The 25,853-nt window shown below is 52.4% G+C and overlaps 1 protein-coding gene across 2 annotated transcripts in view; it reads left to right on the top strand.

Annotated features, from left to right (window-relative positions):
• PLXNA4 (plexin A4) overlaps positions 1-25,853 on the top strand; it is a 425,409-nt gene that overhangs the window by 360,629 nt on the left and 38,927 nt on the right. For both annotated transcript variants that reach the window (XM_040259648.1, XM_040259649.1), the window contains exons 16-24: positions 144-237; positions 723-962; positions 1,624-1,770; positions 2,777-3,011; positions 6,387-6,529; positions 15,084-15,352; positions 18,499-18,565; positions 19,289-19,435; positions 24,374-24,533. In XM_040259648.1, the coding sequence (XP_040115582.1) occupies positions 144-237; positions 723-962; positions 1,624-1,770; positions 2,777-3,011; positions 6,387-6,529; positions 15,084-15,352; positions 18,499-18,565; positions 19,289-19,435; positions 24,374-24,533 (1,502 nt within the window). The remainder of the gene's footprint in view (positions 1-143; positions 238-722; positions 963-1,623; positions 1,771-2,776; positions 3,012-6,386; positions 6,530-15,083; positions 15,353-18,498; positions 18,566-19,288; positions 19,436-24,373; positions 24,534-25,853) is intronic.

The following is a 25,853-nucleotide window of genomic DNA, read 5'->3' as shown; positions in this document are numbered from 1 at the left end:
CCCCATGAACGTCATCATGCCCCCGGTAATCATTATCTTCAGTGCCAGAGCTCGGCCTGATTGGCCGTCATCTCATCTTTGTGCTCGAGTCATTGCTATTCCCGTCCCTGTCTTTACACGCCTTCTTCTTTCTCCCTGGTCAGTGGAAACACACCCATCGCCGTGTGGGGGACTCACCTGGACCTCATACAGAACCCCCAGATCCGGGCCAAGCATGGAGGGAAGGAGCACATCAATGTGAGTCCCTGGCTAGTGGGCTCGGAGAGGGCTGCCCTAGAGGGTGTGGGGCTCTCTGGGGGCTCAGGCAGGCTCATCTTATACACTGATGACTCATCGCGTGCAACGCCCCTGGACACTGGGATAGTGGGATGGGGGAGCAGGCATGAGGCCACTTCCACACCCTGGCTAGAGGCATGGAGGAGCCATTGCTCCTGGGTTTCTGAGGTTTCAGATCCTTCTTCCTTCCTCCTCTGATCTCCTGTGCCACTCCTTAGCTTAGAGATAGCCTAGTGCCTGCCACAGCTGCTGTGGGCAGAGCAGAGGTAGGGGCCAGCTGCAGAGCTTGTCCTTGAATGACCAGGTCAGGCGATTGGGACCCATCTATAACAGTCCCGTGTCAACACCACGCTGTACAACACCATGGAGGGAGGCCCGGTGGGTGGCTGGGGCCGTGGGTGTGTGGAGACCGGAGACATAAACCTCCTTCTCTGGCTCCTCCCCAGCTCTGCGAGGTTCTGAATGCCACTGAGATGACCTGCCAGGCTCCGGCCCTCGCTCTGGGGCCCGACCACCAGTCTGACCTGACAGAGAGGCCCGAGGAGTTTGGCTTCATCCTGGACAATGTCCAGTCCCTGCTAATCCTCAACATGACCAACTTCACCTACTACCCCAACCCTGTGTTTGAGGCCTTCAGCCCCTCGGGAATCCTGGAGCTCAAGCCTGGCACACCCATCATCCTGAAGGTAGATTGATGGGGGAGGTAGGAAGTATGCAAGGGGAGGCTTTCCATGTCCCAGGAAAAGGCCAGGAGTCATGGCCTTTTGCCAGATCTCATTGGTGTCACTAGCTAGTAGAGGTTGTGTTATAGCCCAGACTATGGTAAACACTCCCTATGAGTCTGTACTAAGATGCGCACTCTCTTTGTGGGTCACAAAAGCCTAGTCAGGGCAGCCGGATCCACGCTGACCATCTGACTCCCAGCTTTGGCCTGAGTCCAGGACTTGGGAGGTCAAAGACTCATACTGCTTCCTCTTGCAAAGCTCTTTGCAAGCCACCTTCTATGGCTTCTTTGCAACATGGATAATAAATTAATTTTAACTCATATGACAATTTGAATCAACTGGTAGTGACTGACTACAGCTCTGTATTGCAAAGGATTCTGAGGCTGCCTTTGGGAGAAGCTGAAAAGAGTACCTTGATTATTGATTATTGATTCCCACTGAGGAAAGGGGAATTGTAGTATGGTAGTATAGGTGTTATGAATTTTTTGAACTTAACTAGGGAAGGTGGCCTCTCCACCAGCTCTCCAGAAGGATGGGGCCTCAGGGTGGGAGGACATGGTGACCAGCCAATATCTGTGCTCCTGGCTCTGGAGTGGGAACTCAGGCGTTCCTGTCCGTGCAGGGCAGGAATCTGATCCCACCTGTGGCTGGGGGCAACGTGAAGTTGAACTACACCGTGCTGGTTGGGGAGAAGCCATGCACCGTCACGGTGTCGGATGTGCAGCTGCTCTGCGAGTCCCCCAACCTCATCGGCAGGCACAAAGTGATGGTGAGGCTGGCAGGACCCACCCCGGATGGGCGGGCACCAGGGATGCTGTGGGAGGGGTGGTCCTGCTCCATCCTGGGCCATCGGGGCTTTCCGAGGGGATTCTGGCTTTCTTGAACGTTCCTCCTGGCTCGCCCACACACCCCAGTTTCTTCTCCCCATCTCACTTCAAATTTCTTTCTTCTGTATTGTCATTCTTTCCATACTGGCTGGTGCTACAGTAAGGGCAATGCCAAACAGCATCCAGTGATGTGCTCAGCCACCTGTCAGGCTTCCCAGGTGACTCAGTGGTAAGGGACCCACCTGCCAATCCAGGAGACATAAAAGGCATGGGTTCGATCCCTGGGTCAGGAAGATCCCCTGGAGAAGGGAATGGCAACCCACTCCAGTATTCTTGCTGGAGAATCCCACGGACAGAGGAGCCTGGTGGGCTACAGTCCATGGGGTCGCAAAGAGTCGGTCACAACTGAGCAGATATGCACGCCAAGTCACCTGTTAGAAGCAAGAGGTGCTTCCCAGGGAGGAGTGTTGTTGACCCATAATGTCACGCCTTGTGCCTGAGTCATCAGTCCTCAGGATGGGATGAGTCTTCGGGGAGCCAGTCTTTGAGGTCACGTAGTATTCTTGCCTGGAGAATCCCAGGGACAGGAGAGCCGGGTGGGCTGCCATCTATGGGGTCGCACAGAATCAGACATAACTGAAGCGACTTGGCAGCAGCAGCAGGATTTTTTTAGATTCCAGTTGAATGCCATTTCCTCATGAAGATGGCCATGTTTGCTCCCGAATAAAATCATGCGTGGCTTTTCCAGTTCTGGGGGAAAGCTGAGCCATCCATCCTCCCTCTTCCCCTGATGGCCACTCGTCTGCTTTCACAGCCAGTGGTAATCCTCCTCCCTGGAGCCATTTCCCTCATCCGGCTCTGGTGCCCGGCTCACCAGTGGCTTGGGTCTGTTCCCTGGGATGCTCTGTCCCCACACTCAGCTCCCTCTCCCCGGCGTGTCCCCCGCAGGCCCGAGTCGGTGGCATGGAGTACTCCCCGGGGATGGTGTACATAGCCCCGGACAGCCCGCTCAGCCTGCCCGCCATTGTCAGCATCGCCGTGGCCGGCGGCCTTCTTATCATCTTCATCGTGGCCGTGCTCATCGCCTACAAGCGCAAGTCCCGCGAGAGTGACCTGACTCTGAAGCGGCTGCAGATGCAGATGGACAACCTGGAGTCCCGCGTGGCCCTGGAGTGCAAGGAAGGTGTGGAGCGGGGGGAGTCGGGCGTGTGTGCACGCGTGTGTGTGTGTACTGCAAGGAAGGTGTGGAGCAGGGGTTGGGCGTGTGTGTGCACGTGTGTGTGTCTGTGTACTGCACGGAAGGTGTGGAGCGGGGGGGTCGGGCATGTGTGCATGCGTGTGTGTGTGTACTGCAAGGAAGGTGTGGAGCGGGGGTCGGGCGTGTGTGCATGCGTGTGTGTGTGTGTACTGCAAGGAAGGTGTGGAGCGGGGGGGCCGGGCGTGTGTGCGCGTGTGTGTGTGCACGTGTGTGTGTGTGTACTGCAAGGAAGTCAGACGTGTGTGTGTGCGCATGTGTGTGTACTGCAAGGAAGGTGTGGAGCGGGGGGTGGTTGGGCATGTGTACGCGTGTGTGTGTGTGTGTACTGCAAGAAAGGTGTGGAGCGGGGGGTGTCGGGCGTGTGTGCATGCGTGTGTGTGCACACATCTCACACACCGGCAGCAGTGGACAGTGCTAGGCCTGGGTCTCCTGCCTCCAGGACCTCCACCTCAAGCCAGGTAGGGATCATTTCAAACCCCACTAGAGCCATTTCTAGGCTTCCTCGGTGGCTCAGACAGTACAGAATCTGCCTGCAATGCAGGAAACCCAGGTTCTATTCCGTGGAGAAGGCGATGGCTACCCACTCCAGTATTCCTGCTTGAAGAATTCCATGGACAAAGGAGCCTGGCGGGTTACAGTCCATGGGGTCGCAAAGAGTCGGACTCGACTGAGCGACTCACACTAGTACCAGAGCCGTCTCCAGCCCAGGATCCTGGCCGGGATGGCTTTGGCACTCTCTCAGGGAGACCCTTGGGTGTCTTGCCATGACACACTCAAGCAATCTTCAGCTCTCTTCCTTCAGAAGGAATGTAAGGCTGGAGGGCTGATCTGAGATTTAGAGGAAAGAGTATTTCACAGCTTATATTTTTTAAAAAAATTACCAACCACACCATGAAGTGCAATCAGCCACAGTAAATCCAAGAAAGAAATTTAGGAGTCAGACTCTTGTCACCCCCAGGATATCATTCGTGAGTCACCCTGCAAGGGTCTGGGCTGCTTCTTTGTGGAGCTTTATACATGGAGTGATCAGCCTGTACCTGGGGCTCCGGCATTCCCACCAGGGAGGCCATGGTTCTCGGATGGGGAAGCGGACCTCTTCCACCCTCTCTCCACATCCTCAGCTGTCAACACAGCATCTGCCTTGTGGGACTGTTAATTACCGCCTTTTATTATATTTATGCTGCTTAATTTTTTTCTCTGCAATGTACTCTTCCCTCTAATTAGGTGTAGTGATTAGAATCTCTTTTATGTGTGCCAGGCGTGAGGCTTTGAATATTGGAGGCACTCGGTGACTTGAAGGAAAACTGCAGACCTATAAAAAGCCAACTGCCTCCTTCTCCTCCTGCCAGCTGAGCCCCCCAACTGGGAGGCAGGCACAGGAGAGTGTGAAGCTGGGTTCCTCTTGGAAAACATCCTGAAGAAGGAGGAATTAGTGGTCACACAGTGGCTTCTGGCTCAGGAGAGGGCTATCTCTCGTTGGTGGGAGGAGGTGATAGAGCAAAGGACACATAGGATTGGCCTTAAAGGTATTTTCAGGCATGCCCAGAGCCGGCTCTTGAACATTGAAAGGGCAAATTGGGTCCAGGGAAGGCAACCTCCCGAAGACTTGACAATGAGCCAGGCCTTCACCCACACACAGACTCAGAAGAGGCCGGGCCTGGGCCCTCATTCTGGCCTGACCTTCGGTTATATAAACACACATATGTGTGTGCCCACACACATACAGACACTCGGTACTCAGGTGGTCACTCATGCCCTCACACACCTTTACACTCACTCCCATGCACACACACATTTCCACAGACAGACACACACACGTATGTTCCTCACTCGGCACACATATGAGTGCTCATCAGGGCTTTTGGTGACAGTACTTCCCAGAGAGGCTTACTGACTCCCCTTTCACACACATTGGTGTAAGCTCACACATATTGGTGCAGTTCCATTCAGTTGTGTTAGGGTTGCTCTGCCTTCTGAATCACTTTTCTTGGCAAGGGTTCCCCTGTTCCCCATCTCAGTGTGACCAGGGGTGCAGAGAGAGAGCAACATCGAAGGGGTCTACAGTAGTTTCTGAGGGGTCCCGGGACCTCCCCGTTGTTTTGTCAAGCAAGAAGCATTGGTATCCTCAAGGGTCTGAGCTCCAGGGTTGCAGGCAGGAAGTCAGCACTTCTGGGGGGCAGTGGGGCCCACTGACAGTGCCTGGGCAGCTGTGTTATCATCATGTCATCAGCAGAGCCCACTGGGCACAGGACTGGCATTTCAAGGGCCGTGGACCCACACTGGGCTTGTGAATTCCTTCTGAGCTCACAAAGCATTTTTTTCACACTTTTGTCTGTATAAACAGAGAGAAGCATTGCCTAATCAACGTCCACTGCCCGTTCTTTGCACGTGTATTTTAATCCATCTTGGTTTGATGTGTGTGTGTGTGTGTGTGTGTGCGCACGTTTGCATGCATGTGTGTATGAGTGCATTTGCACGTGCTGAGGGAGAAGATGGAGGCAGGAAGGACCAAGCACATTACCTCTGACAGCCTCCTGGGGAGGAGGGCTGTACCCAGGACAGAGTGTGATCACACAGCTGTATGATAATGGGTCCATGTACGGAACTTTCTCGGGGGGGCATGGGGGTTGGTCTTGCAGCTTCAGGACTGTCTGGAGGTCTGGGCTATCCCCACAGACAGTGGTACCCATCTGAAGATCATGACTGACCACAGGGTAGCATCACCTTGAGCAAGAAAAGACAAAGTGAGGCCCTGTGTGTTTATCCAGGAGGGATGTATCAGTTGGGTAGAGCCTTCATCTGGCCCCATTTGGTGATCTGATGGCTCCGGTAATCTGCAAGGCCAAGAACTGGGACTTTGGAAGAAATCATTCCTAACTCCTATAAGGAAATCCACTGTAAAGCACAGAATCAAGAGCAGACTATCACTGGAACCTCTCCCTCACTCCCCATGTCCTTCCACATCCCCGGACCCCTCCATGTATTTTGCAAGAGCCAAAGCCCTTGTCTTCAGAGTGGGAGGCCCTCGTGGCCCCAGCAACAGTGCAGATCTGTGGACCTTTTGGCCCCCAGTCATGTTTTGAAGGGATTTGGCCCAAGACAAGCTTCTTCGTTGTGCATCTTTCCCTCATTCCTATATTGTTCACCTTGGCTACATTAAACAGCCCCTCCTTATTCCTACACTACTGTGGTCCATCGTGCAGGTCTCAGGGGCCTGGGAGAGGGTTCTGAGTGTTGCGAGGCAAAGCAGCTCTTGAGCTGGCCCCACGCAGCAGTCTCACGAGCTTGTCTCTGTGCCAGCCTTTGCCGAGCTGCAGACGGACATCCACGAGTTGACCAGTGACCTTGACGGAGCCGGGATTCCCTTCCTGGACTACAGAACCTACACCATGCGGGTGCTGTTCCCAGGAATCGAAGACCACCCTGTCCTCCGGGACCTTGAGGTGAGAAGCAGTCGCCATGGTCGAGTCCTTTCCCGTCACAGTGTCAGTGCAGAGAGAGACATTGGTGACCAAGTCCAGCCACCGCATTCAGAGGAGGGTCAGCTGAGGCCAGGGAGGGGACAAGACCTTGTGGTGCCCGTCTGTCCCTTGGGACGAAAGGGATCTCAGAGCAGAGGTGAGAGTAGGGCTTTCGGTCTTAAGGGACTGTGGATCCCCTGAGAATTAGATGGAAGCCAAAGACCTTCTCTTCCCCACAAAAATTGTCCATGTACACAGAAACAGGAAATCTGGCCAACAATGTAGGGGGTTTGTGAACCCTTGTTTAAGAAACCACAGTATAAAGGACTTCACCACTTAGCTGATGCTCAATAAATAAATGTGGAAAAGATAACTGCCGTGCTCCGGAGGGAGGTGGGAATGTGAATGATAAGAACATAACTGCCTTTGTACCAGCAGGGACCTCATCCTGTGAACGTTTTATCCCACTTACTGTCTAGTGTAGTGTCTGGCTTATGCATATATTCATATTACGCTTTGTTCTGAAAGGGATTTGGAATGACTTATAAAGATAAACACCAGAGAAAAGCGAAACATATAAATGAGGAAACCAGGGCAAAGTAGTAATCCTAAGGAATAACTGCCCTGAGTTGACTGCTGACTAATATCCTGGTCTGGTTTTCAGTACTTTACACATACACATTGATGTAACCTCCCAGGAGCCCTCAGAAGCAGGCACACCCATTTCACAGGTGATGAAACTAAGACCACACCGTGGGGAGGGAGTGGGGCTGGGACTTGGGTCCAGCAGGTAGACTCCAGAGTCTATATTCTTAAGGGCGAGGCTGCACACTTGGCTTCTGAGAGACTATGTCCATGTCATGATTTACGGCTCTGGAGACTTCTTTGGACGGATCAAAAATCTTCAGCCAGAGCAGCATGCAAGATAAAACTAATTCTATGTTTATATTGTCCATAACCTAGAAACAGACCTGTCACTTGAAGTGCACGGTTAAGCAGGTGCTGACCCCTGTGGGAATGTCTGCATGGGTTCTCCAAGGGGCCATAGAAGCCGTGTCCCCTTCAGGAAACACAACAAGTCCGCAGTGCTCAGGGCCCACATGTTTCTCTGACTTGATTGTGGAATGAAGCACAGGAGCGTGTGTGTGTAGGGGTGTGTGTGTGTCGGTGTGTGTGTGCGTGTGTGTATGACTTTTGTGTGGACTGTGCATACCTTATTTAACTTTGTCTTCCATACCTTTCATATCTTGGTCTTGCATACCTTATTTATCTATTGTGTCTTCCAGCAAGAGTGCTCAGCACATAGTAGGCCTGCAGGAACTGCTGAATGATTTGACTAAATGAATGTATGTCTGTTTGAAATAGGGTAGAAATGGCAGTCCTAGGAAGGGAAGTTGTGTTTGAACATGCCCATACCCCTCAAAATAAGAATTCAACTCGGACGAATATATAAAGTTATTCTCTCTTTTTCACTAGCTCGAAATTCCAAGTAGATTTCCCTTAAGCATTTAACTTTTAAATCAGATTTGCTGAGACCACTTCTAAGTCAGCATCCCTGGAGGGCAGCCTGAATACTTTGGAGCAGGGCTGGGGCACAGCCTTCTTCCACACAAGGTGTTTTCTTACGGATGCATACTCACTCCACACTGCTTTCCTGACCGGTCCTATGGCCCAGATTATAAAGCACGCCACATCCTGTATATGATCTTATTCCTTATCTGATCCTATCTCATGTCTTTCCCACCTGCCCTTGCACCTCCGCAAATATTTTGTTTTGTTGTTTTAAGATTTTTGATGTGGACCATTGTTAAAGTCTTTATTGAATTTGTTACAACGTTGCTTCTGTTTTATGTTTTGTTTTTTTTTGGCCATGAAGCAGGTGAGATCTTAGCTCCCCGACCAGGGATCACACCCGCATCCCCTGAATTGGAAGGCAAACTCTTAATGACTGGACCGCCAAGAAAGTCCCTCTGGAGATGTTTGGATTGTCAGGCCTGGCTTGGTGCTGGAATAGTGATCGCCCAAGAGCAGTACATGCTGAAGGCTGCTCCAGGTGGTGGAGGGGAGTTTCAGGGCTCAGCCCCCGACAGGATTTGTGGGTGGTGGTGCAGTCGGACATGGCACTGCTCCAGAGTGCACCGATCATATGCAGCACTTGCTGGACCTGCGCGGGGCACAGCCTGCCTCACTGTCCGTAGCGGCCCTGTTTTCCCAGGACCGGAATCCTAATGATTCCCTCCCATTGCCTTTTTGAACTGCACCCAGCCCTTTGCTGAAAGCTGGTGGCATCCTTACCCAGCAGCACTTCCCTGTGCCTTTCCTTGAGAGCTAGTTTCCCGAGAGACGCTGCTGCGCAAGTCCTAGCCTTAATCCTCAGCAAGGTGCACAGTCCACTAGCCCTATCCAGCAAGCTGGGCTCAACAGACAGAAACTCTGGGCCGCCTCACACCCACCCCAGGCTCCCTCCCCCACTGTGCGCTGCCCTGGCCCTTCCTGCCTTGTCCCCCTGCAGAGGGGCAAACCCTAAACAGAGGCTTCCGGGGCTGCAGAATGAATGGCAGCAGACTCCTTCCTCTGCCCAGAAAGCTTCAGGAGTCCTTGTTCAGTACAGTCCAGAGCACTGAACTGTACTTCACTTCATGGGGACACCACCCAACCTACAGGCTGGACACACAGGAAGGTGTGTCCAGGGCTGCACCACAGTAGTCCCAGACGCTCCCCCCCCCCACCACCACACACCCACCCGTCTGTCAAGGGCTGTGGAATGAACTCAGTCCATGGAGGGCTGCAAAATAAAGCCTCCAAGAATCAGGGCTGCTGGATTCTGCTGATGACCTGACCAGCCTGTATGACTCCCTGGATGCTCTCTGGGTGGATACCCCATCTATGCCTGAGACTATTCCTACGGCCCCCCGTTACAAGTCACCTCATGTCCTGCCATAGCCTTGCTCCTCATGGGGCACCTTAAAATCTCCCCTCCAACCTGAGGCTTCTGTCTTGTCCTTGCCTTTATCACAAGGGGAGGCTGCTCAGGAAGGAATTAACAGCCAGCTTCACTGATCTACCCAAGGTGGAGACCAGGAGTTGGCTAACTGTCAGGCATGGGCTCTGAATCAGGCAGGTCACACAGACTTGTAAAAATTCTGGCAATATATATGTAACATAAAATTTACCATTTCAACCATTTTTAAGTGTACAATTCAGTAGCATTAAGTTCACGCACATGATTGTGGAACCATCATCACTGTTCATCTCCAGAACTGTTTCATCTTCCCCACCTAAATCTCTGTACACATTGAAAACTAACTCCCCATCCCCTTCTCCCAGTCTCTGGCAACCACCCTTCTACTTTGTGTCTCTATGAACTTGACTACTCTGAATACCTCGTATGAAAGTGAAAGTTGCTCAGTCATGTCTGACTCTTTGTGACCGCATGGGCTATGCTGCTGCTGCTGCTAAGTCACTTCAGTCGTGTCCGACTCTGTGCGACCCCAGAGACGGCAGCCCACCAGGCTCCCCCATCCCTGGAATTCTCCAGGCAAGAACACTGGAGTGGGTTGCCATTTCCTTCTCCAACGCATGAAAGTGAAAAGTGAAAGCGAAGTCGCTCAGTCATGTCCGACTCCTAGCGACCCCATGGACTGCAGCCTACCAGGCTCCTCCGTCCATGGGATTTCCCAGGGAAGAGTACTGGAGTGGGTTGCCATTACCTTCTCCACGTATGGACTGTACAGTCCATGGAATTCTCCAGGCCAGAATACTCGAGTGGGTATAGCCTTTCCCTTCTGCAGGGGATCTTCCCAACCCAGGGATCGAACCCAGGTCTCCCGCATTGCAGGTGGATTCTTCACCAGCTGAGCCACAAGGGAAGCCGAAGAATTCTGGAATGTGTAGCCTATCCCTTCTCTATCAGATCTCCCCTACCCAGGAATCAAACTGGGGTCTCCTGCTTTGCAGGCAGATTCTTTAGCAACTGAGCTATCAGGGAAGCCTATATCTCGTACTGTTGGGATCATAGAGTATTTGTCCTTCTGTGACTAGTTTTTTCACTTAGTAAAATGTTGTCAAGGTTCACCCGTGTTGTACCATGTGGTAGAATTTCTTTCCTTTCAAGGTCGAATAATAGCCTGTTGTGTGTAAAAAGCATATTATGTTTATCCATTCTTCTGTCTGTGGACACTTGGGCTAGTATGAATAATGCAACTATGAACATGAGGGTATGAATATCAGTTGAAGCCCCTGCTTCCATCTTTTGGGTTTTATATGTAGAACACAGGAGTTTCTCATTTCCATTAAACTCATTCATTGATTTCTTGCAGACAGAAATTGCCTTTTACTGTTCTACGTTAGCCTGGGGCTATGTGAGATCCAGCCTCCAATGCACTGTCCAGAAATCTCATACGGATCACTCTTTTCTCATTTGTTTCCAGCCTCTCCCTGCTTCTGGATTAGTTTCTCCCTATTGGTTTTCCAGGTTTGGAAACATTCCCAGGGAAGCCACTGACTAACCTAAAGCAGGGTTTCCACCTTCTCAGGTGCTGGGATGGGCATGAATGGTCGGTGCTTGTGAAGAAGATGGGGTCCTCTGGCTTCAGGCTGTCCTGGAGGTCAGGCCACCAGGCCCTTTTATGACAATCTGAGTGCAGTCCAGGCGTTCGGATAAGGGGCTGCCCAGACACTGGTTACACACCAGTCCTTTAAAGACACAGAGCAAACAGTAATCGCACACCTTGTTTTCCATCTATCCTTGCCTCCTAAACTCTAACCTATTGGGTTACAATTAAAATTTACTATCCAGTTTTATTCTCACAGACTTCAACTACATTATCGAACCATCTGGTGAATAAAGAAACTCTTGTTTCAGCGTGCCATTTGCTTAGGAGGTGGGGGTGGCACGTTACAGAGGGGAATTGTTCTGGATACTTTTCACCAAGATACTTCATTTCCTTCTGCTCTTCATAAAATTGGGGAGAAAATGCCTGCTTTCTGCCCCTGGACACTGTGCCAATGCATTAGGTACCTTGGAACAGTGAAAACAGCCAAGGGAGGAGAGGCAGGTCATAAAACTGCTGCTGTTTAAGTGCGTTCTGTGTGTGCCAAGCACTTTACATACATTATCTTATTTAATGTTCATAAAACATTATGACATAGGCACTCATATTCTCATTTTATAGATGAGGCAGAAGAGCCCAGAGGTGACAGAGCCTTCCTCCGTGTACGAGTCTGTTAGTCTCTCTGATTCCATATGCTTGCTGCTACGGGGATGCTCTCTCTCTGCAGGTCATTTTGATGAATCTTCCTGCCCAGGGCCCTGGCCTCGTTGCCTGGAAGGATCATTCAGCCAGGGAGGGCAGGGAGTCCAGAGCCATTCCCCCGCCTCCTCCCCCTCCTCCCCTGTCCTCCTCCGACGGCACCTGAGCTCCAGGAGGCCCAGCATGGGGGGACTTGGAGCTGGCTGTCAGTCACCACCCCCCAGGCCCAGGGGTAGGATATACTGGCCAAGAATCAGAGGATGGCCAGGGACTAGTAGCCAGAGAAGCTGGGGTTTGGCAATGCAGCCCTGCCCTCCACCAGCTGCCTGGCCTTGAGAACCCACAGTGGCTTCCCTGAGAGGCGGCTATCGGGGGGTCGCGACTCACCCTGCAAGGTTATGAGAGGGCTTTGTTTGACCGATGTGTGCAATGTGCCAGGACTGTCCTTTGCACAATGCAGGAGCCTGAGAAATGGCGTTATCTCTCATTATCAGGACAAATTAGAGAGATATCTGAGGGTTCTAAAGGCGAGAGGAAGTAAAACGTGCGCACGTGTGTGGGAGGGGCTGTCTTGGGGCGGGGGTCAGCAGGAGACAGACAGACAATGCACAGACTGCGGCCCTGCCTGACGGCACAGAGAGGTGGCTGTGTCCCCCTTACCCTTCCCTCAAGAGCCCCCGTGGAGTGTGGGACTCAAAGAGCCAGGCCAGAGCTAAACTGAGGTTGGAGACCTTGGGGAACGGGAGGATTGCCAGGAGGGGCTATGCTGAGAGCCAGGATGAATCCCAGAGGGCCTTAGCCAGCACCGTCCTGGCTCTGGCGAGTTCCCATCTCTCCTGAACTGACCGGAGAGCTACCAGCCCTCCATGTATCAGCACAGTGGCAAAGGAAATGCAGATGGACCCAATTTGGAAACCTGCCTGTTCCTGACCTGTGTGAGCTTCTGATGCCAGGCAACAGGAGTTCTGTGCCCATGCTTCTCTGCGGAGTTCAGGGGTCAGGGGTCCCCCACCGAAGGGACTGCATGACTCCTGGCTGACGATCGGAGGGGAAGGCCTGGGCCTGACTGGACTCTGCTTCAGCCAGCACCAAGCCCTGAGCCCAGAACACAGGGCGGCACCATAAATGAGCGGCAGGAACTCTGCAGCTCTGCATCTGCCAGGTTTGTGGACCTTGGCAAACAGGGTTTCTCTGGCCCTCCGTCCCCCCCAGTTTAAAATCTCTAGAGGGAAGCAGCATGCACTCAATAACCGGACTGCGGTCATGCCGAGGGTTTTCACATCTCTTGTTCAGCACTCTCAGAAGCCCCGGGAGGGGGAAGGTCACCGTGCCACTGCCCACTTCGTGGCCCAGCTCTGACACTTTTCTGTCTTGGGATCTTGGAAAGTTCCTTATCCTCATGGGGCCCTGGGGTAATAAGGGCCCCTGCCTCATAGGCTGTTGTGTGTATTACATGGTCAGTATTTCTAAAGTATGAGGAACCGTGCTTGGCATAGATAAGATCTGTATACATATTAGCTGTGGTACCTTCTTGTCACTGATAAAGGATCTGAATCTCCTAAGGGTTCTGCAGTTCACAAGTGGCTGTGATGGAGTCAATGCTAGCTCGACGGATACTGAAACTGTGTCCTTTACTGCTCCTTACACAACAGGACCTGGCACATCTACCCTCCCCACCCCCGGGGTAGGGGACATATCCTTCAAGACAAGGCTTCAAAGACACCTCCAATGGGTGCCCCCCGCCCCCAGTGCTTCCTTCCAGAGAAGAAGCTATGCTTCATTTCTTAAATGAACTTTTTATTTTCATGGAAGCATAGAGACAGAAGGCTTCCCCGGTGGCTCAGACAGTAAAGAATCTGCCTGCAATGCGAGAGACCCGGGTTCGATCCCTGGGTCGGGAAGATCCCCTGGAGAAGAGAATGGCTACCCATTCCAGTATTCTTGCCTGGAGAATTCCATGGACAAAGGAGCCTAGTGGGCTACAGTCCATGGGGTCGCAAAGAGTCAGACACGACTGAGCGACTGACACACGCACACACACGTATGGACAGAGCAATGCACAAATTATCAGAACACAGCTCGGCGTATTTTCTCCAAGTGAACACAGCCATCAAGCAGTGCACAGACTGAGAAGCAGAACTTTACAGTCTCCAAAAGTTCCCCTGAGCCCTTTCCAGGCACAGCCACTGCCCAGAAAACCCTTTTTCTTCCATTATTGAAGAATTTTAATTGTTTTATTTAAATCTGGGTTTAAATGGTATTACACAGTATGCTCTCTTTTCCACCTGACTCTTTTTCTCTCAATATGTTTACAAGAGTCATTCCTGTTGTTGTGAGTGGCAATAGGCCCTTCATCCCTGTTGCCCTGAAGCACATCCTTGGGTAAATGTACGACAGTTCCTGGGGGTCTCTTTTTGTTGCCCGACCTCTGGCCGTTTCTGATTTGGGGCATGATGCATGGTACCACCGTGCCTGACCTCATGCAGCTCAGAGCTGCCACTCCCATGCCTGGCTTAGTTGCTAGCTCATGTTTGCTGAGTGAATGGGACACCCTTGCACGGATCTCCCAAATGGACAGAAGATGCAGGCAGGAAGATAAAACCCTCTTCCTCCTCCCCAGCATGGAGCAGGGTCTCAGAAGGAATTCCTAGGAAAACGACAAATGCTAGAGTTAGGCAGTGCCTGAGAGGCTCTTGGGCTTAAGCTTCCCCTTTTTGCAAGTGAATGAACTTGGGCCCCAGAGAAGTAAAGGGACTTGCCCAAGCTTCCATGGCATGGGGGTGTTAGAGTGCCTGTGCAGCCCAGAAGTCCAGACTCTGAGGCCACTGATCTATCAGCAGGAACACCGGCATCAGAGATGGGTCAGCATCGGGTCAGCTGAAGGCCCAGGTTCAGTGATCCCCCAGCCAGGGGGCGGGGATCAGAAGCCCCCACCCCCTGGAGTCACCTGGCATGACCTGGAGTCACCTGGGGCTATGATGGTGGTCTCTGCTGGCGAAGGGCCCCCTCCTCAACTCCATACTAACGAGGACGTTCTGCCTGTCTCTGGAGACAGTGACCTGGCTCATGGGCTGTGACACGGGTTAGGTAGGCACCTAGTAGAGTGCCTGGCTCTAGATAAGGACTTGGGGGCATCATCCATGTGGCCTGTCCTGAGTGAACGGGAGGTTGGGAGGTTCCACACTGGGCACGGCCAACCCCTTGGGGCATCCCTGGGGCTCGGCCTGCCTCACCCCATTGTGGGAGGCAATCAAGACTCCCGCACCCCTGGGTCTCCCCTTCAGGTCCCGGGCTACCGGCAGGAGCGTGTGGAGAAAGGCCTGAAGCTCTTCGCTCAGCTCATCAACAACAAGGTGTTCCTGCTGTCCTTCATCCGCACGCTGGAGTCTCAGCGCAGCTTTTCCATGCGCGATCGCGGCAACGTGGCCTCACTCATCATGACGGTGCTGCAGAGCAAACTGGAGTACGCCACCGACGTGCTGAAGCAGCTGCTGGCCGACCTCATCGACAAGAACCTGGAGAGCAAGAACCACCCCAAGCTGCTGCTCAGGAGGTAGGACCGTGGCCCGGGGGGCCCCATCCAGACCAGCGCAGCAGCCCGGCCCTTCTGCCCTCGGGAGGCCAGGGTGGATCTCCCAGGAGCAGCCAAGTCCCCCAGGGTCCGGCACTGACCTGGCCAGAGGCTGGGGTGGACCCATGCGCTCTTAGAAGAACTTGCCCATTGTGTTGCCTGTGACTTAACCAAGCTCATCTTCTTGCCCCACGGTTTTTCTTCTGGCCCTCTACTGACTTTCCATTCTCCTCCCTCTGCCCTTACACTCCCCTGATTGAGCCTCTCTACCAGAATTTTTCCCTTATGGATTCTTCAGAGGTCATTTTTCCACCCCGTCACCTTTTCCATGCTGCTGCTGCTGCTAAATCGCTTCAGTTGTGTCCGACTCTGTGAGACCCCATAGACAGCAGCCCACCAGGCTCCCCCGTCCCTGGGATTCTCCAGGCAAGAACACTGGAGTGGGTTGCCATTTCCTTCTCCAATGCATGAAAGTGAAAAGTGAAAGTCAAGTCGCTCAGTCATGTCCGACTCTTAGCAACCCCATGGACTGCAGCCTACCAGGCTCCTCTGTCCATGAGATTTTCCATGACTGAACTTGAATTAGGGGAGATACCCCAGGGCCTCTCTGGGCACCCACCTCACCATTTCAAGATGGCAGACTTCAGCCCTTTGTAACTCTCACTGCTGTCCGGGACCAGCAACAGAAGCTTGGTGGAAATGCAGACCCTCAGGTCACCCCACACCTACCAGATCAGAATCAGCACTTTAGTGAGGAACCTAGGGGATCTGAATGTGCATTAAAATTCGAGAAGCACTGGTCCAGTCAGTGTTTGAGTTCAAGGTCTTTAGTGGCAACTTGCCTGATGCAACACAGCAGGTATTTCCTGGCATCTGCTGTGGGTTCTGCGAGTTCCAGGTCCACCTCTCAAAACCGTGGGATGCCTCATCCTTGACACTGTTTGGAATCTGCATGGGCATGTGTGCGGACATAACCACATACCATGGCTTTGCTTGAGGAACCAGAGACCCTCTGCCTCTGTCTGTTGCTGTTGTTCAGTCGCTAAGTGGTGTCCAAAACTTATGTGACCCCATGGACTGTAGCCCACCAGGCTCCTCTGTCCATGAACTTTCCCAGGCTAGAATATTGGAGTGGGTTGCCTTTCTTTCTCCAAGGGATCTTCCTGACCCAGGGATCGACCCCCTGTCTCCTGCATTGGCAGGCAGGTTCTTTGCCACTGAGGCACCAGGGGCTTCCATTCAAACTTTCCATGCACTTGAAGACCATTTCTCCTCCAGACTATTGTTCCATTGCCTTTAGCCTTTGCATAGATGAAGTTGGAACCTGCCCCTACCTCTGCCCCATATCAAGATATGATGTCCAGCCCTCTGCCTGGACCACCCCACTTATCGCCTGCCTCTGCCTGGCCCCTGCCTTCCATCCATGGTCTCTTGAGTGGGAGGCAGGGCTTCCCACTCAGTCCAGTGGGTAGTCTTGGCTTTGTGAAGTGTTTACTTCTGGCTTTTTCTTGGTACAGTGGGCATTTGCCAGGCATAGCTCCAAAAGGTTGCTCCATATAGGCACAATCCCATACAGCTTTAGAAGCAGCAAGGTAGATTATTTTGCTTTTTGTTTTACTTTCACCACGCAGCCACCCACCAGCATAATTCTAGGGTTGCCACCGCCCACCAGAACTCCCACCAACAACTTGTCGGCGAGGTCTCGCTCTGGATCCGTGTGTCTCCTGCACTTGTCTTCCACCGGCTCTCTCCCAGATGTCCTCTCTCCCTCCTGCTCTCCTGCATCTCCTTTTCTTCTTCTTGTCCTTGGCTGCTCTCCTCCTTTCAACAGTTTTCCTTCTTCTCAGCTTCATTTAGTGCTGGCAGCTGTCCAACCGCCTTGAGAGTTGAGGTGTTAGTATCTTCTGGCAACTGCAACTTTCAACTCTATCCAGACATACCTGATGGATCGCTTTCTCTCTGGAACTGGCCACACTCTTACTGCAAGTTTGAATGTAGTTTTTCTCTTAAGTGAATGCAACCAAAAGTGTCCTTTAGTTGGTCATGCAGCTGTGATGTTCTCACTTCCCAAACTAAAAAAAAAAAAAAAAAAACGGTTTGGGTAGTAGCATGAAAGATGCAAATTAGACTCAAGAATGAAATCACTATCATTGCTAATAAAACTCTAGAAAGGCTCCCAGGAGAAGTTCCAAAGTACATGGAAGCCTCTTAAATAGGATAATTTGGATATCTATTGGAATGAGCTAAGATTCCAGCTCCCTGTTACTAGTTACTCTGGGAGCCTTTAGCTTAAGGGATGGTCTCAGTCTAGTCTATCTGGCCTTCTTCCATGACCCATGCCCCCTGTCACCTTTTTCCATCCCCAGCCAAATGAGTATCTCAGGGGTTCTTTTTTCTTTTCTTACTCTACGGAACACACCTATCATATAAATTTCTCTAAGATGTTTGTCAGTGTGATAGCTATGAGCCATATGTGACTATTTAAATCTAAGTTAAAGTAAATAAAATAAAAATCCCGCCTCTCCCCATTTCAAGTCCTCTATGGCTGCTGGCTACCAGACTGGACAACACAGAAAGTGCTCTTGGACAGTTGGACAGGATGCTCGAGCATATTCTTACAGGAACTCACTGAGGAGCCTACACCCAGAAAGTTATCGCCCAGCTTGGTGGGCAAAGCTTATCTTACTAATTATCTTAATCATTATGGTGTGTCTAGGAGTCCGTGGAACTCAGGTATCCCTTCTTGTTGTTCAGTTGCTCAGTCATGTCCGACTTGCCATCATATAAACTGTGGCACACCATGCTTCCCTGTCTTTCACTGTCTCCAGGAATTTGCTCAAACTCATGTTCATTGAGTTGATGACACCATCCAACCATCTCATCCCATTGCCCCCTTCATCTCCCACTTTCAATCATTCCAAGCATCAGAGTCTTTTCCAGTGAGTCGGCTCTTTGCATCAGGTGGCCAAAGTACTGGGGCTTCCAGCTATCCCTTACTGGCTTAAGATTTCTGAAAGCCTTAAGCAGCAAGATCCAGGTAGACTCGTCCTGCCCTCCTGCCCTTGAGGTCTGACCAGCTGCCTCTGTCTTTGTCTTGCTCTGTGGGGTGCCTCCGTGACTGCTGCCAGGACCGAATCGGTGGCTGAGAAGATGTTGACCAACTGGTTCACTTTCCTCCTCTACAAGTTCCTCAAGGTATGACTGGATGCGGGAGGGGATCTCTGGGCCTGCCTTAGCTTCCCCACCAGCCTGGGCACCAACCTGCAAGCTCCCAAGTTCACACAGCCTGGCTGCTAGAATCCCACTGAGAAATGGTGTTTCCCTCCTCATAGTCATGGAGGGAACAGGCTCCTGACCATCTCAGGAGACAGAGCCCCACAGTCAGGACTGGCTTGAGAGGCATGGTCCCCACTTTCTCCCAGATGAGGGTAGATGAGCTCTAAGAGGACCCTGCATTCCCATTTCAAGCTGAAGACAGTTCACCCCTTCTTTTCCTCTTGCTCTCCTCCTGCCCTGGCCCCAGCTTTGGACTTACTGATGCTGATGAGGGCCCTGGGCAGGTACAGAATCACGTGTGGCAGCAGTTAAACTGCAGATGTGACTGGGAGGCGGAAGAGCTGCTTGGCCTCCAATTACTGACTTGTAAGGAATTCACACCACTGAGGACTGACCTCTGTCCCTTGATGGGGCAGCAGAGAAAGCAGGGTACAGGGGGGAACTGGGAGAGGGACAGACAGGGGCGTAGGGCCAGAAACATGAAGAGAGGGCTCTAGAACAGAAGTGGGAAAGAGCAAGAAGCAGAGCAGAAGAGAATCAAGACAGAGAAGTGGAAAGCAGCCCCTTGGAGAGACAGAGGGCATGGGAGGCCAGGCTCCGCACATGTGGGGTCCTCCCAGCACGGCTCTCCTCCACGTGCAGGAGTGCGCTGGGGAGCCCCTCTTCTCGCTGTTCTGCGCTATCAAGCAGCAGATGGAGAAGGGGCCCATCGATGCCATCACGGGTGAGGCCCGCTACTCTCTGAGTGAGGACAAGCTGATCCGCCAGCAGATCGACTACAAGACCCTGGTAAGCCAGCCTCCCGGCTCCTCCCCATGACTCTGGCCACCCCCCTGGTCCTGTGCAGCCCCTGCCCAGCCCAGGGGATGCTAGGAATGCTGACAAGCCACCTCCCGGGTCCCCACTGCACAGGGCCAGCCTGGCCTTCCCCCTGTGCATGGCACCACCCTGACTTCCTCATCCCAACACACCAGGGGACCAGTGTCTCAGACACATCTGAGCAACAGCCAGAGACCAACGTACTTCCAGGCTGGTACCCTGGATTGTAAGGTGGTAACCCCTTGCCAAGAGCTGGCTGAGTGTGAGCCCAAGGAATGACGCTTTCTCAACGGTTCTCTCGGTGGAGAACCCACGCTTTGCAGATCAGTTCCAAATAGGTAGCAGGTAGCGTATGAAGGAGGGGAAGCCAGAAATGGTTGCTCATGGTCCCGAAGCCCACACTCGCGTGACTCAGGCTGTAGGATAGGATGCTAGGCTGATCTGTTTAAGGTGTGTGTCCAGGGAACAGGTGGATACCTGTTTCCACCCTAAGTCAAGTTTACACTCCCTTTCCTGCTAGAAAGTTATCCCCACAAAGCTCAGAACTTAGGAACACGTGGTTTGGAACCAGGCAGACCTGGATTGGAGCCCCGATTCCTTCTGACCAGCTGGGGGATTTGGGGCATGACTCTTAAAAAAAATCTGACTTTGGGGTTTTTAGCTGAAAAAATAGGATAATAATAAAACAGGGATAATGGCACTATTTACCTCCCAGAGCTGTCTAGAAGATGGATTGTGATCAGGTGTATAAAGCCCTGAGCCCAGGGTCAAGGCTCCCCACTGCTGGCTCATATGAGCCTTGCTCCTCTTTCCCCCATGACTGTCTGCCGGTGCCCACTCTCTTTCCAGGCTAGGGAGCTCACTCTTGGGCTTTTCTGGGAGAGAGCTCTGATCTCCCACCAGGCCTTCTCCAGGAAAGAGGAAAGAAGGTAGAAGAAGTGAGTGAATCGCTCAGTCGTGTCCGACTCTTTGCAACCCCATGGACTATACAGTCCTTGGAATTCTCCAGGCCAGAACAATGGAGTGGGTAGCCTTTCCCTTCTCCAGGGGATCTTCCCAACCCAGAGATTGAACCCAGGTCTCCCACATTGCAGGCAGATTCTTTACCAGCTGAGCCACAAGGGAAGCCCATAGTGAGAAAATGAGATAAAAGATAGCTGTGGAGGGTGGTACATGGAGGGAGCACAAGAATGGAGGTGGAAGAGACAGAAATGGACAGAGAATGTTGTTCAGTCACTAAGTTGTGTACAATCCTTTGTGACCCCATGGACTGCAATGGGCCAGGCTTCCCTGCCCTTCACTATATCCTGGAGTTTGCTCAAATTCATGTCAAACTGAGTCAGTGATGCCATCCAACCATCTTATCCTCTGTCAGCCCCTTCTCCTCTTGCCCTCAATCTTTCCCAGCATCAGGGTCTTTTCCAGTGAGTCAGTTCTTCTTCTCTTCAGGTGGCCAAAGTTCTGGAGCTTCCGCATCAGTTCTTCCAATGAGTATTCAGGGTTGATTTCCTTTAGGATTGACTGGTTTTATCACCTAGTTGTCCAAGGGACTCTCAAGAGTCTTCTCCAGCACCACAATTGGAAAACATCATTTCTTTAGTGCTCAGCCTTCTTTATGGTCCAACTCTCACATCCAGTCGGACCATAAAGAAGGACAGAGAATAGACAAGTTTAAAATGCACTTATCAGGAGATGAGATACACAACAGCCTGAGGCAAGGCAGGACTGGGCAGAAGCCCTGAGCCGAGGATGAATCCTAGACCCCAAAGCCAGCTGGGGAGACCTCCCGGCCACTCTGAACACAGCCGGTCCTGCTGGCTGGCAGTGACGCAGCCATGATGTACCTGTCCCACTCCATCTTTGGAGGCTCCTGGAGATCCCAGCAGGCATCTCAGTGGATCTTCCAGGACTGGCTCAGTTGACAAGGCTTCAAGGCATCCATGTCTGAGTGAGGGCCCAGCTTCCTTGCTGTCGTGGTCTGCTCCGGGGGAGAGTTAGAGTCTCTGATTCACATGGGAAAGGGAAAAGAGAAAAAAACTTCCAAAAGTAGAGACCTGAATAGATTTCTTAAAGAGCTAAAAAAACTACTGTTGAAATGTCTCGTGCCTGGTTTCTCCCTCTCAGCTCCCTTTCTTTCCCATCTCATCAGCGGTTCCCCAATATTGAAGCCAACGCAATGAGTTGTAATAACACTGTGTCCCCAAATTGCAGCATGCTTCATGCCAGAGGCCAAACTGTTAGCACAGCCAGCTCGGTTGCAGAGGACTTGACTTCAAGAGATTGGGAGGAAATTGGAGTGGGTCAGGAAAGCGTATCCACTGAGGCAGAAAGACTTGGGGAAGAGGCACCGTGAGGGAAGGGGAAGGAAATTGGAACTGTCTTGCCTGGAGACAAAAATGGCTGCTGGGAGATTTAATAGCCACCCTCAGGCCTGTGAGAGGAAACTCCCTCCCATGGAAGGGGGAGCAGCCTGGTCATTGGTGAGGAGGGGTCAGGAAGAAAGTGTGTTAGCAGCAGACAGGGCTGACCTGAGAATCGAGATGAAGGGGTCAAATAAAGTCCAGGACATCCTAGAATTCAGCATGACTGGAGGAGCCCAGGGCACTGTGGCCCAACTGATGGTAACCTTGTGCTGGGCGGGAGTGAGACAGGTGCCGAGAGGCTCGGCAAGCGCCACTTGACAGTCAGATGCACCTCCTCTGTGCTGAGTGATGAATTAGATTGAACTTCGACTAGCATGCCTAGGACCCTGCTGCTCAGAGTGCCCGAGAGCCTCGCTGGGAGCCTGCTAGAGTGCTAGGTTCTCACCTGGGAGCCTGCCGGAAAGCAGAGTTTTAGGCCCAGTCCTCCACCTCCCAAGTCAGAATCTGCATTTTAACCCAACCCTTTAGTAATGGGGGCTTCCCTGGTGGGTCAGATGGTAAAGAATCTGCCAGCAATGCAGGAGACCTGGGTTTGATCTCTGGGTTGGGCAGATCTCCTGGAGAAGGGAACAGCTACCCACTCTAGTATCTGGCATGGAGAATTCCATAGATAGAGGAACCTGGTGGGCTACAGCCCACGGGGTCGTAAAGAGTCAGACACAACTGAGCAACTAACACTTTATAACCATTTTAGTGATCGTAGTCACAGGAATGTTTGAGAACCAATGACCTAGCAGAACAAACCCCAGGCAGTTTGCTCTGAAATAGCCCAGAGGCATGGACATTGGGAAGGGAACTTCCTGGGGAGCTGGGGCTTGGCCTGTGACTGGGAACCCTGTCCCTCGATGGGACCACTACTGCCTCTCCAGATGCCCTGAAGCACTCCACAAAGCTGTTCCTGTGGGGCCACCGTGAACTCCAGGGGCAAGCAAAAATGTTGAGATGGGGGAGGGGAGCAGGCACAAACTCAGGTGGCAGCCTCTGCCTCGTGGTCTCGCAGCCCAGATAAAGCTGTGATGCTGCCTGGGGAGATCAACTTTCCTCCTCCCAAGTGGCCCAGAGCACAGGAGCCCAGGACAGCACAGAGCAGCACAGATGGACAGACTGTGCTTGACCACTGAGGGGGCCCAGAGGGGGTGCCCAGAGGGCTCTTGCAAGGGAATGGTTTGGAGAACGCACGCAGGAAGAGTGCGTGGTCCAGAGTTCCTTCCACTGTTGTTTTCAATTTAAGACATTTTGAGGGTGAGAGTTTGGTTTTATAGATTTAGGAGGTTTTCTTCTTCTTAATGGAATAAGCATGTTCTGGTTTGAGCTCACAGCAGTCTGGTCGCTAATGAAAGGCAGGCGTCCAGGGGCCAGGGCTCTGATTGACGCCACATGGAGCAGGAGGAGGGGTGGGGGGTGGAAGGCCATTGTCTGAATCTGTGAACCAGACATGCAGTTGGGAAATGGTTGCGGGTTGGGGGGGGTGGGTGGGTATGCAGTGAAAGTTCTGAGATGGAAACTCACAAAGGGCGCAGGTCGCAGGGTCAGGCAGAGGGTGCAGGAGCCCGGAATGGCAGGGCCACTTGACAGCACCTGGGACCCAGAGCACCCAGCCCGACCAGCTCTGGTTCTCCCCCCACACTCCGCCCCCCGAAAAGGATTCCGCAGTCTCACCATGTAGAGAGAGCCCATGCTGAGAATAGCAAGAGATGCAAAGCTGTTAGAAATGGTCCAGAACATTTTAAAGGAAAAATTATAGCTTGGTGATTTAGGCAGAGTCTTGGCTTACCCGACTAGTTCCAAAAAGAGAACTTGAAGTCCTGGGCCGGAGTGGCCTCCTCCCCCAACACCAGGTTTCAGGTTCGGCGCCAGGACGGGCTTGTGGGTGGCCTGAACCTGCAGTTTTTAGAGGGCGTCTTTTTATTTTTTAAAGATCACACTAAGCTTCTTACAGATTCTCCAACCTCCAATCAGCCTGGAACCCACACAAAAATCAAAGCATATGAAATCTTTGGAGAAAGGAGCCAGCTTCCCATTAGAGTGTGAGAGACAGACTGAGGAGAAAGACAGACTGACACACAGGGGTGGGGCAGGGGTCTCGGGTGGGTGAGGGTCTGGGTGTGCATGGAGATGGTGCCTACTGTGTGTGTGTGAAACAGCGTGGCATGCAGTGGTGTCCATTCTCAGACACATTGCCCCTCGCTGCCTCCTTCTGCTTGGACATCGCTCCCTTTGATAAATCAGGCTTTTAATGGAGTCTATTGTGGCGAGGAATTAAATATATGCAGCTCCTACTCCTGCAGGGACGCTGAAGCCGTGGTACCTTCCTATTGCTCGTGGGGACAGGAAGGGAAGAGGGCTTAGCTGGGGTCACCCTACCCTACTCCAGTCTAACCCGCAGAGATGCGAGCCCTTCAGGAGAGGACCTCGGGCTGCTGCTGGCGACCCCTGGGCCCTCCAGGCTGCCCTCCCCACGCACCTCCTCTCTCCACTCCACCAGGTCCTGAGCTGTGTCAATCCCGACAGTGCCAACAGTCCCGAGGTCCCAGTGAAGATCCTCAACTGCGACACCATTACTCAGGTCAAGGAGAAGATTCTGGATGCCATCTTCAAGAACGTGCCCTGCTCCCACCGGCCCAAAGCTGCAGACATGGACCTAGGTGAGTAAGCAGCCCACCCAGGAGGCTGTCCTGTGACTGGTCAGAAGCCCCTCCTAAACACCAGTGGAGCCAGGGTGCACAGAGCAGGTATGCATGGCCCCCAGGAGCCCAGGGGCTGCTTCTTCGTGGCCCCTTAGTGAAGAAATAAGCAGAGAGGGGACCACAGTCTGCTGGCGATCCGACCACCTCTGGGGTCTTTTGAGCAGTGGAGGGGTGGCAGTGGAGGTGTCATGTCTGCAGCGAAGAGGATTGAGTCTGAATCCACGTGGCCCAAGGTCTTGCCACCACCTTCTCTGTGCCCCCAGGCCTTTCCCTTTGCCTCTGTGCTGTGCCTCTAATTTTTGCTGACTACCAAAAGCAGGAGGGATCTGGGTCAGTGATGGAGGAAGGATAGAGAAAAATGAGATATGACAGCCAACCGTGGAGCAGGGTGACATTTTATTTGAATGTTCCATGAATAGATCGCATAGCCTATATAAACAAGGGCTTGCCACTTAGGGCCAGCTGAACTTAGATCCAGTTACAGCTTGCCTGCATGTCACTCAGTGACCTGGGGAAATCCTAGTGGGGAGCCCCAGGCTCCAAAGAGGCCAGGGCTGAAGAGAGGCAGTTTGGCATCATGGATCAGCATCACACCTGCCTGAGTTTGGGTCCTGGTTGCACTGAGTTCTGTGTAACCTTGGTCTAGTTGCTTAACCTTTCTGTGCCTTAGTTTCTTTGCCTATAAAATGGAGATAAATAATAGTGCCTGCCTCACTGTAAGCATGAAAGGAGAGGATGCATATAGAAGCCTTGAATGCACTGCCTGGTCCATAGTACCTCCCAGGAAGTACTGGACACTATTATTACTGATTATGAAGATAATACTGGTGAGGAAATGGTACGTGTCTGTTTGTTGATCCTGGGCATGGAAGGAAAGGTGTTTAGGTGTGTACATGGTTGAGTCTGGAAATTCATGGCAACGTAGAGGGAAGAAGACCTCCAGAGGCCCCTAATGCATCCATCTGGCCTCTAAGCTGACTTCAGCTAAGCCATTCAAGGCAAATGGGCATCTGTGCTATTTTCTAAAATCCACAGGGAATTTTCATTCCCTCCCACTGCCTCCCCACCCCTCCCCCCAAATTCTGATGCCTAAAGGCTCAAAATCAGGAAATTTACTCACCTCAATTCTTACTGATTCCCCACCCCACCCCACCCCACCCCACCCGCGCCTCACCTCTCCTCTTGGTTGGCTCTTGGCAGGATGTGTTTGGCCCTGTGCCCAGAGCTTGGCAGCCTGGAGAAAGAGAGTCTCTCCCTCTGCCCAGAGGGAGAGACTGG

This window comes from Oryx dammah, unplaced genomic scaffold, assembly GCF_014754425.2.
Source record: "Oryx dammah isolate SB20612 unplaced genomic scaffold, SCBI_Odam_1.1 HiC_scaffold_18, whole genome shotgun sequence".
Lineage (NCBI taxonomy): Eukaryota > Metazoa > Chordata > Mammalia > Artiodactyla > Bovidae > Oryx > Oryx dammah.
Note: the sequence above shows the minus strand (reverse complement) of the source record. Positions and strands in the feature narration are given on the sequence as shown.